The following is an 11,900-nucleotide window of genomic DNA, read 5'->3' as shown; positions in this document are numbered from 1 at the left end:
ATACGTTGGGACTTGAAAAGTCTCCACTGCCAGTGGCACCATCCAGTGATCGAGTGGTCGGAACCCATACGTTGAGGGTGCTTCGCCGCTGCAGCACGTGGTGTTACCCTCGCGTCAGTCAATCACGAAAGGGAGACCAAGACACCACCGCCGCCGCCGCCGGAACCGAAGCGCATTGGGCGTCTGGTGCTGTTCCCTGCTCATCTTCTCGACGCTCTCCGCTCGCCTGTCTTTCCTCGGCCGTGTCGAACCGTACAGCTTTGTCGGCCTCAACAACGAGTCCGGCGCTCGTTTACACGTCGACGTCCGTCTCGGGGGGAAAGCGGCGACGGCCGTTCAGTTCGCTCGCTAGTCGGCGGGCCGCAAGCGAAAGCAGCGGCGGACGGACGAACTGACCAGAGAGAGGAGGGCAATTCCGATGCCACAACCGCAGCGAGCTCCGGGCCCCCGCGGCAACAGCGCCATGGCCCAGTTCACGCCCAAGCGCTGGCAGGTGGAGGACCAATGCGGCATCTGCAGCGCCGCCTTCTCGCTCATGCACACGCGCCACCACTGCCGCCACTGCGGCATCTCGGTGTGCGGCAAGCACTCCAAGAACAAGGTCATCGTGCCCACGTCGCTGTCCAAAGTGCCACAGCGCGTGTGTGACAAGTGCTACCCCAGGTGCCGCACTGCCGCGTTAGGACTCGCGCCCCCGCCTGTTGCTGCTGCTGCTGCTGCTGTTGCGCGTACTTTGCCGGAAGACAAACCGCGCCGACACACGCTGGAGGACCGACACCGCGCGCGAAGCCCACACGAAGGGTCCAGGAGGACACTGGAGGGAGCTCGACGAGACAATAGGACGTGGAACGGAGGAGACGATAAACCGAGACGCCGCCCGCGACGCGATGGGGACGAACGCTTGGATTCGGCGCGCGAGCGGCGCATGAGGTCTCCGCGCGCAAAGTCTCCGCATGCCGCGCGGTCTCCGCACGGACGCGAGCGACCGTCGCGTGACAGGGAACTGCATGCTAAGGACCTCATGGGCGGAGGAGACCCGCGCGACAGGGAACGACGCAACAGGGAGAAGGACCCTCGTCAACGTGAGAGAGACCCGCGTGAAAGAAGAGACCCGCGTGAAAGAAGAGACCCGCGTGAAAGGAGAGACCCGCGTGAACGAGAACAACGTGACAGGGCGCTGCATGCGAGAGATCTGCATGACAGAGCTCCTTCACGCGAGAGAAGTTCGCGCGATTCGCCCGGACAGAAAGAGCGCCGCCGCATACCGAGCACAGAGCCAAGCAGGAACCGGAAGCATGAGCAGATGCGTAGTCCAGCACCCAGCGCAGTCAAGCGATTGAGTAGCAAGGAGACAACATCTACCTGCCGCACCACCTCGTCCACTCTGAGCAACCTCTACGCCGGGTTAAATGCAAACGAGGAATTGAAAGCGGTAGCGGCACCGAAGCGTCCGCCGCCCCGCCAAAAGAAGAAGGAAAAGGAGAAGCCAAGCGAATTTGCAGACTCGACCTTCTCCATTTTCAGTTTGGCCGGGTCCGACCACTCCGAGTCAGAGTCCAAGGCAAATGTCCGCAACAACGTGCCGGATAAAAAGAAGGTGGTGCGTAGGCCTGGAAAGGACCGAGCCGACAGCACCAATCGTGCTTCAATGGAGAAAAAGGAGCACCTGGACTTCAGCGCTTCTTCCAGCAGCGTGAAGAGCTTTGAAGTGTCGGCAATCACGCAGAAATACCTGAAACCCAAACCAGTGATGCAAAAAATGAGTCTGAAGCCGATGATCGAGGAAGACAGTGAAGAAGAGTCTTGTCGAGGCCCAAGTAGACGTAAAGCGCGTCCAGTGGGTTATTCCAGTGAGAGGAGACGCGATGCGGTGCCGTCGAACCAGCGCAAGCACGACAACAAGGTTCGCGGCCAACATCCGAGCTCTGCTAAAATGTTACCGCCATTCCGGCCTGCCGATGCCAGTTTTCGAGACAGCAGTGAGCTTCTACGAGAGCGAGTGCAACGTGAGGCACTCTCGCAGCGCAGAAAGCCATCGTCTCAAAATAGTGGTGCCAAGTCATCGCGTACGTCGTCTATCTCTGACTACGACGGGTTCAAGGAGACGCATGCTTTGTTGAGCGGCGACAATTGCTTTAGCGACGACGAGTGTTTCAGCAACGACGAGGACGAGGCCCTTGCGAGGCTGATCGCCGCGTCCAATCGAGGAAAGAAGGACCTAGAAGCCAAGCATCGAGCCAAAAAGAGAGCCATCGCGGGGATTGACTCTGCCAGTCTTGCCGCGAAGGAGAAGGCTCGTACGACTGCCAACTACAAGTTGACCAAGAGAGACCAGGAAACCATGCGCCAGATGTCGGACCTGGAAGCGCTGGTACTTCAGCATCAGAAGGAGCTGCCGGATCTGCTGGACATGTACAGCGAGGCCACGAAGCGGGCGACCAAGGCGCAGAAGGAGTTGCAGAAGGCGAAGGCGCGTGTGGCTCGGTACGAGAAAGCGCATGCCGCGGTGGCACGTGCCATTCGCACCGGGCGGTTGTACATGAAGCAGCAGGAGTACATGGCTGCCATTCTGGAGCTATCGCGCGCCACGGGAATCGAACGCTCGAACGCCACGCTGTGGTACATGCTGGCAGAGTGCCGTTTGAAGGTCAGTCAGCCTGCTGCTGCCGAGGAGGCGTGCATGACGAGTCTGAGACTGCAACCCACTGGTGCCGGTGTGGCGCTGCTGGGACGCATTTTGCATGAGCGCGGGCGAGACGACGAGGCCATTGAGTGTTATTTATCAGCTTTGGGGCGAAACGATGAGAGCGAGGACGAAGAGTAGTAGTAGTGAAGTAGTGTGCAACCCGCGCCGTAGATGCCCAGAGGAACAAAGCTGTTAATAAGGATAATTTTGTGTGGATAATTGACGTAGTACTTTGAAGTTCAAAGTCTCCATATCCAACGGAGCAAAACTTGGCGCATGCTTATCAGCCCGCGCTGCGACGATGTGACGGGCGTTTGGATCGGCGGCGGCAGCTCCGTTTTTGGTCCGCGACAGACACGCTGGAAGCCACACCGCTTCTGTGCACGGAATCAATTTTCCAAGCTAATTTTTACAGCCCACTCTCGGATGGGGCTGTCGACAATACCCTGTACTGTACCTAGTTTCCTCGTCATGTCTGCCACTCCCGGTAGGTCGCCGTGAAGTATGCACGGAAGGGGAGCTGGTGGCGAGTCTTCACTGAAGACAACGACACGTGGGCAATGAGCCTCACCTCCACCGTCTCAACGACACGCACGCAGCCTTGGCTACACAAACCTTGCAGCTAATATTTCCAAGCTCCCGCTGAATCGGAACGATGGCGACCGTCGTCCATCTCAAGAAGGCCACTCAGGCAACTTCAACTTTCTGTCACAAATCGCAAATCGCAATCGCAGCATGTAAATATTGGATGCACCTAAATTTCAAAACGGGCGGGAAAGTGTGACCAAGACAGACGATGCCGCCGAGCAAGAAGCCCGTGGGGCGGTCCAAGAAGGCGAACGGCCCCAAGAAGCGGCGCAAGAACTCGTGGGACTACGTGGATGACGACGGGGACGGAGAGTTTGAGGACGACAGCGGTGGTGAGAGCGACGAGAGCGAGCAGCCCAAGCCCAAGAAGAAGCGTGCAAGGCCGCGCAAGGTTGCGGAGGAGAAGGAACCGCCGCGCCGGAAAAAGGTGAAGAAGGAGGAGCTGGAGGACAAGCACCGCGCACGCAGGCAGCAGTACGAGAGCGACAGCGAGCGGCTGCTCATGGAGGTGCGAGAGCTAGCGCTGCAGGAGAAGAAGACTCAGGAGAAGCTCATCGAGAAGCTGAAGAGAGACGTGACGACGCTCTCCAAGCAGATGGAGGAGGAGCGCAAGAGGCGCGAGAGGGATGTGGACAGGATTGTGGCCGACAGGATGCGCGAGCTCGACACCAAGCAAAGCAGCAGAAGCGACGCAGACGCAGAGAAGGCGGCGCTCAAAGAACACATCAAGGAGCTCGAGTCCCAGTTCGCGTCCTTCAAGAGGAGCACGGGGCCTGACGATGTTGTGACTGTGAACGCCGCTGCTGCTTCAGCTGCTACAGGTGATTTTTGCTGCCTGTTTTAGTCCTTGGAGGAAAATGGTCTGATGGTTTCTGTGTGTGCTGTGTATTCTAGCAATGCAGAACAGCGAAGCCATTCTGCAGCTCAACCAAGCTAACAAGGTGCGGACCCAGTACTGCGACTTCTTGTGTTGGTCGTTTGACTAACGCACTTGTGGTCGAACCTTTAGCTGTTGGAAGTTTACCGTCTGGTTACTAGCACGGACATTCGTCTCATTCAGTCGACCGAAGAGGACGACCAGGACGGTGACGACTGCACGGAAATCGTGTGCACAACGAAGGATTCTGCAACTGGGAATCAGTTTGAGTTCGAGCTGGCCGTTCCTGTCATCGCATCGAGTGAAATCGACTATCTTCCGAGCGAGAAGCCGCCGACCGGCGTTAAAGTGCCGTCATATTTACGAGTACGTTGCGCCTTGGGTTTTCTTCTTGGCCAAGCTTGTAGAGCGACAATCTGACTGGGCTATGGGCTTCGTGTTTGTTTGCAGGAGGAGCTGAGCTTCAGCAGGTCCGAGATGACCAAATTCATCCGATCAGTTCTCGACGTAGTCATTAGAAAGAAGAAAGTATAGGTGCAGTCCTCCGAGAAAGCTGCTGTCTGGAGAGTGGAGGTAAGGTGCTTCCTGTGCAAGTGCCTCAACGTGCCTCATTTTGCTCTTCTCGTGTCTAGGTGCCGCGTCCGATGGATGTGTGAATTCTGGTTGCTTTCTCAAAGTCTATTCGCTATCACTATCTACTCTTCCATAGGTACAACCTCAGACGTCGGCTCTTCCGATTCCTTGGCCAGCTCAGTCTTAACTTCCGCCACTGCTGAGGTTGACTCAGCGGCCTTCTCGTTCGATGCGACAGCAGCATCGCCAGCCTGGGCAGTATTCGATTTCGCGAGAGATTCCGAGATGGCACGGAACTGCTTGTACTCATCCTTGGAGAGAAGCGACTCCTGGATCTCCGCAACCTCCACCTTCTTTGGCTGAATGATCACAAGGTAGCCATCCGTTTGGCTCTGTAAGGCAGCCACGTGAAAAAGAGATAACTATTAGCCTATGGGGACTAAACAAGCCATCAGCACAGCAGACGCACCTTTTCCTTCAGCAGCTCTGGTTCCTTCTGCAGGCGCTCGTTAACCTCAATCAGCGAGCCGCGAATGCAGCTATAAAGTTTGAATTCACGTCCACTCTTGCACTTGACGACACAGAGCCCCGTGTTCGGCAGCGCGAAGAGACCACCCTTCTTCTTTTTGCCTGTCACGCGGTTCCCAAGCACGTTCTGCGAGAACTCGACACTCTCTAGTTCCTCCTGCATGAGCGGGTGGGAGGCCGCCACACCCACGACACACAAGCGGTTGGAGTGCATGTGCACGTACTGGTCCTCCATGGGGATGCCCATCGTGTCGCACGAGAACATCTCCGTGTAGTAGCGCTCGATCTACAGCAGCGAAAAGGTGAGTCTCCAGTTTGTGAGCCTGCAATTACAACAGCAGCTCACCATCGTTCCTCGGCGCTTGGAGGTGACGGCGCCTTCGTCCGCCGTCTGGAATTGCTCTTCGGCGCGATGTACCGCCTGCTCCCGGATGAGTTTGCGCTGCGCCGCCACCGAGTGCGCGTCCGTGTCATTCATCTCCACCCTGCAGGAAGTGAATGCCAATAGCAGTATTGTCACGATAAAGTAGAGTAAAAAACAAGGCCATTGTCAGCCGCAGACGCACCTCCCGTGAGCATATTTGCATTTGGGGAACGGACAGCCGCCGGGCTTGTCGAAGTGTTTGCACAGAGCGCTCTTGCGCATACGCTCGCGCCTCTGCACGCGCCGCTTTTTGGCCACAGGAGCGGGAGACGCAGGTGTAGACGTTGGCGCTCCCGGTGCCTCCATGTTCGTTGCCGGCGGCGCGGGCGACACTGATACATCCTCGGGCTGCGGAGTCGTCATTCTCGGTGGCTGCGTCAGTTCGTTTGTGGGCCAATGATTGGCCAGTACCCGATTGTGATTGGTGCAAGCACTGCAAGTTGCTGTTTCTCTATTGCTGCGTTGTTGTTAGACTATGCTCCCAACACTGGAGGTGACGCCTGTGCTGGAAGTTGCAGCGTGGTTTGAGTAGATTCACTGCTCGATCCATCTACGGGATCTCGCGGAAGGGTGACCAATCGCGGTAGCACGAGTCGAAGACCTTCTCGATGCATTCGTCCGCCTGTGGAGCATCAGTGCAATGCAGAAACATCAGACTCAGTAGGTAAGAGACACTTCTAGCCCCTAGAGGATCAAACACTAGAACGCACCCTGCCCTTGCACGCGTCGTTCTGCTCAATGGAAAGTTTTGCTCGTCGCCGCGTGCACACCTGAAGACAACAAAATGTGAAGGTCAGCATCCAGTCATAATATTCCAGCTTCGTTTAGAGATCTACGGCATACCTGGTGCTGCTTGCTGACGTTGAAATTCTTGCGGAAGAACTCATATTTCCAATAGCAGTCGCCGCTCAACGCGGCAGCGCGGACCTACCCAAGCGTGCAACATCAAAACACCATCAGTCACCTCCACTTACACTCTAGCAATCCCCGCCATCTCCTGCCCAACTGCACCATACCTCACTGCAGGCGTGGTGCTCACACTTGTTCCAGTCGATTTTGTTGCGGCAGTGGTCGAACGCGTGGATCAGTTCGTGCGCCATCGTGCGATCCATCCACTCCTGGTCCGGAATGTGATTCTGGCACAGCACAACCTGTAGCAAATACACAAAACAGCACTTCACATCAATCCCAGTGTCCCCACTGCAATGGGAGTCTCCACTCACCCCAGGCTTGCCCTTGTCGTCCAGATGGAAGCCTCCGTTGATCTTTCCCTCGCAGTCCACGCTGGAGAAGAAGCCGGGCTCGAGACTGCAGCCCATCTTCTCCATGGCGTCCACCAGGAACTTGACGCGCGAACCTAACACCAGCCACGCAGTTCAAGAGGCAGCACAACATTGAAACATGTGAAAACATGTACTTTTCCAGCTCTGCAGACGCGTCCACTGGCTGCCACTGCACTCACACTTGGTCAGAGCCTTCTCGCGCATGTCGTCGCACTTGTGATGGCGCTCCTCCTCCTCACTGAGGCGCTGGGTTGCGCCCTGGAACGTCTTCTTAAGCGCCTCCATTGCGTCCTGCCAATGTGATAGCGCAACAGTGGTCCTACGAATCGTACTTAGTGATAGCTGCCGAAAAGATGCCATGTGCGGCTTGTAGACTTCCGTCCCCTGATCGGCACGAACGTTGCACCAAATGAAGACAAAACTGCGCGTGTATGAGGTTTTTGCAATAGTCGATGGATCGTTATGCATGATAAAGTCCTGTAGCGAGACGACGCAAAAAGCGACACCAAACACGCTGCTAATCTGTGAGGGTTGCACACGGCTAGGGAGACGCAGAGGTTCCTCCCCGACTGCACAAGCGAATACCCGCGCTTCTATTCCAGTTCCACGACCGCGCCCACCGCCTTGAGCTTCTCGATGAGTTCGTCAGCCTCCTCCTTCTTCACGTCCTTCTTTAATGTACTAGGGGCGCTTTCGACGAGCTCCTTGGCCTCCTTCAGGCCCAAGCCGGTGATGGCACGCACTTCCTTGATAACCTTAATCTTGCTCTTGGCGTCGAAGCTGGCCAGCTTGACATCGAATGCGGTCTTCTCCTCCTTGGCCTCCTCGGCCGCGGGGGCCGCGCCACCACCAGCGCCGCCGCCCATGCCCACCTGGAACGCGGATTCGGCGATGCCGAACTTGGTCTGTAGCGCACGGGAAAACTCGCCTATCAGCACAGAATTATTTGGCAAATATTGAAATAGATAAGGCGTACCTGGATGGCGTGCGAGAGCTCGGCGATCTCCACCATGTTGAGGTCCAGGATCTGGTCCAGCACGGTCTGCACCTTGGGCGAGAGCGCCAGCTCCTCCTCGGCGCTGGTCGGCATCTTGGGGGCCTCCTCGGCCGAGAAAAAGGCCACCTGGCCCAGACGCATGCTGTTGGCACACGAGCGGCGCACGGCCGCGCTGCGGAGCGCCACTCGGGACACGCGCGAGAGCATTCTTTACAGCGGAGGACAGTCGGGAATTTGGGGCCACAAGCAGCTATGAAGGCGGCGCTGCTCGACCACGAACCGACAGGTACGCGGATTGGAGGAAAGTCATGAAACGCTTTTCAACCAGTGATATAACCGCGAAAGAATAATGAGCTCTGTGACTGGCTGAAAGGAAAGGATACCTTTTACGCCAATCCCAGCGAGGTGATCAAATGCTACGTGTCGTCGGGATACAGCCAGAGTTGACACGAGGAGCTTCCAGTGATATCATGGCGATGAAGCGCGTTCTGCTGCTCTTGGCGGCGACGGCGCTGGCCTCCGTGCAGGGCGAGGTCATCAACCAGTCGGTACGCGGCTGGTTACGTTCAAATTCCCCCTTAAACCTGCTCTAACACGCTTGTATCTCCCAGGCCAAGCGCACGTTCGACCTCACCAAGCACGTGGTGCGCGAACACACGGAGTTTTCCTTCTCGGACGCCGACGCAGAGGTGACGCAGTACGACGTGGCCTTCCCGCGCGCGCTGGAGACACAGCTGGCCTACGTCTCAGCCCGATGCGGCAAAACGCCGTGCGAGATTGTGCCGGCCACGCACGAGCACGCGGCCAAGGCCAAGACGCCCGAGGACGCCGCGCTCTACACGGTTTTGCTGAAGAAACCCCTGGCCAAGGGTGAGACGGGCTCCGTCAAGATCACGGCCTTCTTGACGCGCGTGCTCACGCCCTACCCGGCGGAGATCACGCAGAAGGAGGACCAACTGGTGCTCTTCGAGGCAAGCCATCTCATTACGTCGCCCTACGTGACAAAGACGCAGACTACCAAGCTGAAGCTGCCCTCGGGTAACGTGGAGAGCGTCCATGCAGCCGAACCCATCTCCAGGAAGGGCTCGGTGGTCTCCCTCGGACCCTACACGGACGTGGAGGCGTTCGCTGCCGGTGTGGAAGAATCGCCTTTGAGCGTGCACTACAAGAACCACGCCCCGTTCATGACCATCACGAAGCTCACGCGGGAGATTGAAGTGTCCATGTGGGGGCGTGTGTCCTTCGAAGAGGTGTACGACATGGAGCACACTGGGGCCAAGCTCAAGGACGGCTTCTCGCGCTACGACTACGTGCAGCTGCACCAGCGCAGCGCCTCGTTTCACGAGATGTACGCGCACCTGCCAAAGGACTCGGTGAACGTGTACTACCGCGACCAGATCGGCAACATCTCCACCTCGCGCTTGCGCCCCGCGGGCCGCACGGGCTCGCACCTGGACCTGGAGTTCAAGCCGCGCTTCCCTCTCTTCGGCGGCTGGAAAAGCCAGTGGTACCTGGGCTACTCAGTGCCGACGCACTCGGTGCTGACTCACGTCGGCGACAAGTTCAAGCTCGAGGTCGACTTCTCGACGCCCGTCCAGGGCGCCTCCGTGGATGACCTAACGGTGAAGGTGATCCTGCCCGAGGGCGCCACCAACGTGCAGGTGAACGTGCCGTTCAGCCTTGACGGCACGAGCGAGACGACGCGTCAGACGTACTTGGACACGCCCGCGATCGGCCGACCTGTGGTGGTTCTGGACAAGAAGAACGTTGTTGCTGCCCACAATGTGCCTTTCGAGGTGACTTTTGACTTCCCGCAGAAGTTCATGCTGCATGAGCCGCTGCTGCTGGTGTCGGCCTTCCTGGCCTTCTTCATCGTGTGCATGTTCCTCTTCCGTCTGGACATCAGCATCGCCAAGAAGCCCGTGCAGAAGAAGAAAACCGAGTAAGTTGACGTGATTAATGCAGGCAAGATGCACCAACTGTGAGTTTTGAAGGCTGTGTCAGCATCAGAGGAACACCAGGATACGTTGTTAAGCAAAATGCGAACGCAAAAGAAGCGTCAAGTGTGCTAGGGATTTCAACCCCCGTTGCTTGTGTCTTTGCTTCTTGCATACGGCTCTTTCAAGCCCTTTCGCCATAACAAATCCACCAAAGACAAATGCAGGCGTAGGCCTCTTACGTGTTAGTGATCCCCACTTTAGTCGTAAAAGAACGCGGAGCTAAGATGGCAGCATTATAATACCTGTGCGGCCTTGAGTATGGAATCATCCCTGGAGGCTACGGTAGTGTGCTGAGGACGAAGGACGATGTGCCCTATCACAGCAGTTCCACCATCAACGATGGTCGAGAACTGCAACAAGCAGTACAAATAACTCCGTTAGTTGCCTCCAGCTCAGCTTCAGTGTTGTCCTTACTCGTTTCGGCGCGTTCCTTGCCTCCCTCGACCTGCACACGATCTGCACCTCCTTCCTGTTGTACCACATCATTTCCGTCAATATCGCGTCACCTACAGGCAATATAAAAGCATACCTTCATCAAGCGCTGAACGTTTCTTCAGCGATTTATACGGTGATCCCTCGCATGCTCCGTGGATTCACCAACAACAAGTGCAACCATCAGCTACCCAGGAGCCCAGCTCGACCACGCCCTTGGATATCTTCTCCTGCGTCAGTTGTTGCACTCCACTGACATTGCTGAGCTGCAGCACACAAGTGTCAGTCTCCTTCTCTCCAGTCAATCAAGTGGCGCAACTCACCGGCGGGTCCAGCATTCGGCAGTGGGTGAAATGCATGAGGTTCTTGGTGCTCACGGAGCCTGGAGCCTCCACAATCCTCTTGAGTGCCAACTGTCCCCGTAGCAGCAGTACATTGGCGATGGCCAGCAGTCGGCACGGCGCGTTGCCGGTCTGGCACACGTAGTAGGCCCTTCCCAGAAACTGGCGTATTGCAGCTTGAAGCTCATTTTGGGACTAGATATGTAGTTTAAATGGTTTATTTACAATTGGAATCACATCTCAAGCATGTGATTGGTGGAGGTTCAGATTCGACAGCAGCCGCCAAACTAAAAGCTAACGGTCGTTTCCAGCACCGCAGTCCCCCCGAAGCGACTCGCACTAGCCTGCCTGGCGCCATCGAGCCGCTCGTGGGACCCGGTCTTGATGGATTCCAAGCTGCTGCCATCGCTCCCACGGCCACATCCAATTGGAAGTCGCGAAGGAAGACGCCATCGACCTGTAGACGCCTCGGCCCGACGCTCTTCGAGATGAAATGCATTGAAGCTCGACTGTTGAGCAAAGCTGGCGGGCCAACAACTGGACCTCCAACCAGCAGATAGAATTGACACGGCAGACCAAGTGATGCGGGTGCCTTGGCTCAGCTATTGACAGAGAGAAAGAGAGCGCAAACTCCGTACGAGACTCGCGTGGTGAGCGACGAAGAGCTCGTTCCTAACACGCCGTCCAAGATCCGCTCTCCCCGACCACAATCGCGAACACCAGCTCGTGCTGGTAAGACAACATACAGCTCGGTCTTGCCATCGCACATTGGTGCATTTGATATGGTGCGTCTTCATGAAGCTGAAGTTGCCGCTCAAGTTTATGGCAAGGAACTGCAAGTGTTTACCACCCAAGCCCGAGGAAAGGAAGTACTTGTACGAGAGCGACACCGTCAACATTCAGGAAAAGGAGGAGATGCTCAACACCTTCAAGATGGAACACAAGGCCGCTCAAGACGCAACGGTACGTTGTATTCAACCACTTTCAGTGGTTAAAGGAACAACTAACACCTTCTTGCTAACATCTCATCTCAAACGGATTGAATCGAGCAGAGGTGAGAGAACTGAAATTGCACGTTTGAATCAAGAGCAGCAACGACGAGAAGATCAGGAGCAAGCAGCAGTACATGCAGCCGCAATTGCCGAGCGCCAGAAAAATGACCAATACACGC

General features: G+C 56.6%; 6 protein-coding genes across 6 annotated transcripts; 3 read left to right on the top strand and 3 right to left on the bottom strand.

Moving 5' to 3' along the window:
• Positions 1-418: 418 nt before the first annotated feature.
• On the top strand, positions 419-2,824 carry KRP23_4977 (Vacuolar protein sorting-associated protein 27; the record flags this gene model as incomplete). The annotated part of the gene is made up of 1 exon (XM_067889995.1): positions 419-2,824. One exon carries the CDS (start codon positions 419-421, stop codon positions 2,822-2,824), a length of 2,406 nt encoding a protein of 801 aa, XP_067746580.1.
• A 658-nt stretch (positions 2,825-3,482) lies between these two features.
• On the top strand, positions 3,483-4,685 carry KRP23_4976 (uncharacterized protein; the record flags this gene model as incomplete). Its single annotated transcript, XM_067889994.1, has 4 exons — positions 3,483-4,095; positions 4,169-4,215; positions 4,284-4,517; positions 4,602-4,685. The coding sequence occupies 4 exons, from the start codon at positions 3,483-3,485 to the stop codon at positions 4,683-4,685; spliced, it is 978 nt and encodes a 325-aa protein (XP_067746579.1).
• Positions 4,686-4,846: 161 nt separating this feature from the next.
• On the bottom strand, positions 4,847-6,039 carry KRP23_4975 (Protein Abitram; the record flags this gene model as incomplete). The annotated part of the gene is made up of 4 exons (XM_067889993.1): positions 4,847-5,116; positions 5,194-5,538; positions 5,599-5,737; positions 5,819-6,039. 4 exons carry the CDS (start codon positions 6,037-6,039, stop codon positions 4,847-4,849), a joined length of 975 nt encoding a protein of 324 aa, XP_067746578.1.
• A 187-nt stretch (positions 6,040-6,226) lies between these two features.
• Positions 6,227-7,244, bottom strand: KRP23_4974 (Mitochondrial inner membrane protease ATP23-like protein; the record flags this gene model as incomplete). Its single annotated transcript, XM_067889992.1, has 6 exons — positions 6,227-6,298; positions 6,387-6,446; positions 6,520-6,603; positions 6,693-6,827; positions 6,900-7,033; positions 7,139-7,244. The coding sequence occupies 6 exons, from the start codon at positions 7,242-7,244 to the stop codon at positions 6,227-6,229; spliced, it is 591 nt and encodes a 196-aa protein (XP_067746577.1).
• Positions 7,245-7,552: 308 nt separating this feature from the next.
• On the bottom strand, positions 7,553-8,163 carry KRP23_4973 (50S ribosomal protein L7/L12; the record flags this gene model as incomplete). The annotated part of the gene is made up of 2 exons (XM_067889991.1): positions 7,553-7,864; positions 7,936-8,163. 2 exons carry the CDS (start codon positions 8,161-8,163, stop codon positions 7,553-7,555), a joined length of 540 nt encoding a protein of 179 aa, XP_067746576.1.
• A 263-nt stretch (positions 8,164-8,426) lies between these two features.
• KRP23_4972 (Dolichyl-diphosphooligosaccharide--protein glycosyltransferase subunit 1) lies at positions 8,427-9,902 on the top strand (the record flags this gene model as incomplete). Its single annotated transcript, XM_067889990.1, has 2 exons — positions 8,427-8,504; positions 8,568-9,902. 2 exons carry the CDS (start codon positions 8,427-8,429, stop codon positions 9,900-9,902), a joined length of 1,413 nt encoding a protein of 470 aa, XP_067746575.1.
• Between the last annotated feature and the right edge of the window lie 1,998 nt (positions 9,903-11,900).

The sequence above is a fragment of the Phytophthora ramorum genome, assembly GCF_020800215.1.
Source record: "Phytophthora ramorum isolate Pr-102 chromosome Unknown Phyram_PR-102_s0004, whole genome shotgun sequence".
Lineage (NCBI taxonomy): Eukaryota > Oomycota > Peronosporomycetes > Peronosporales > Peronosporaceae > Phytophthora > Phytophthora ramorum.
The sequence above is the reverse complement of the archived record's forward strand: the minus strand, read 5'-3'. Positions and strand labels throughout refer to the sequence as shown.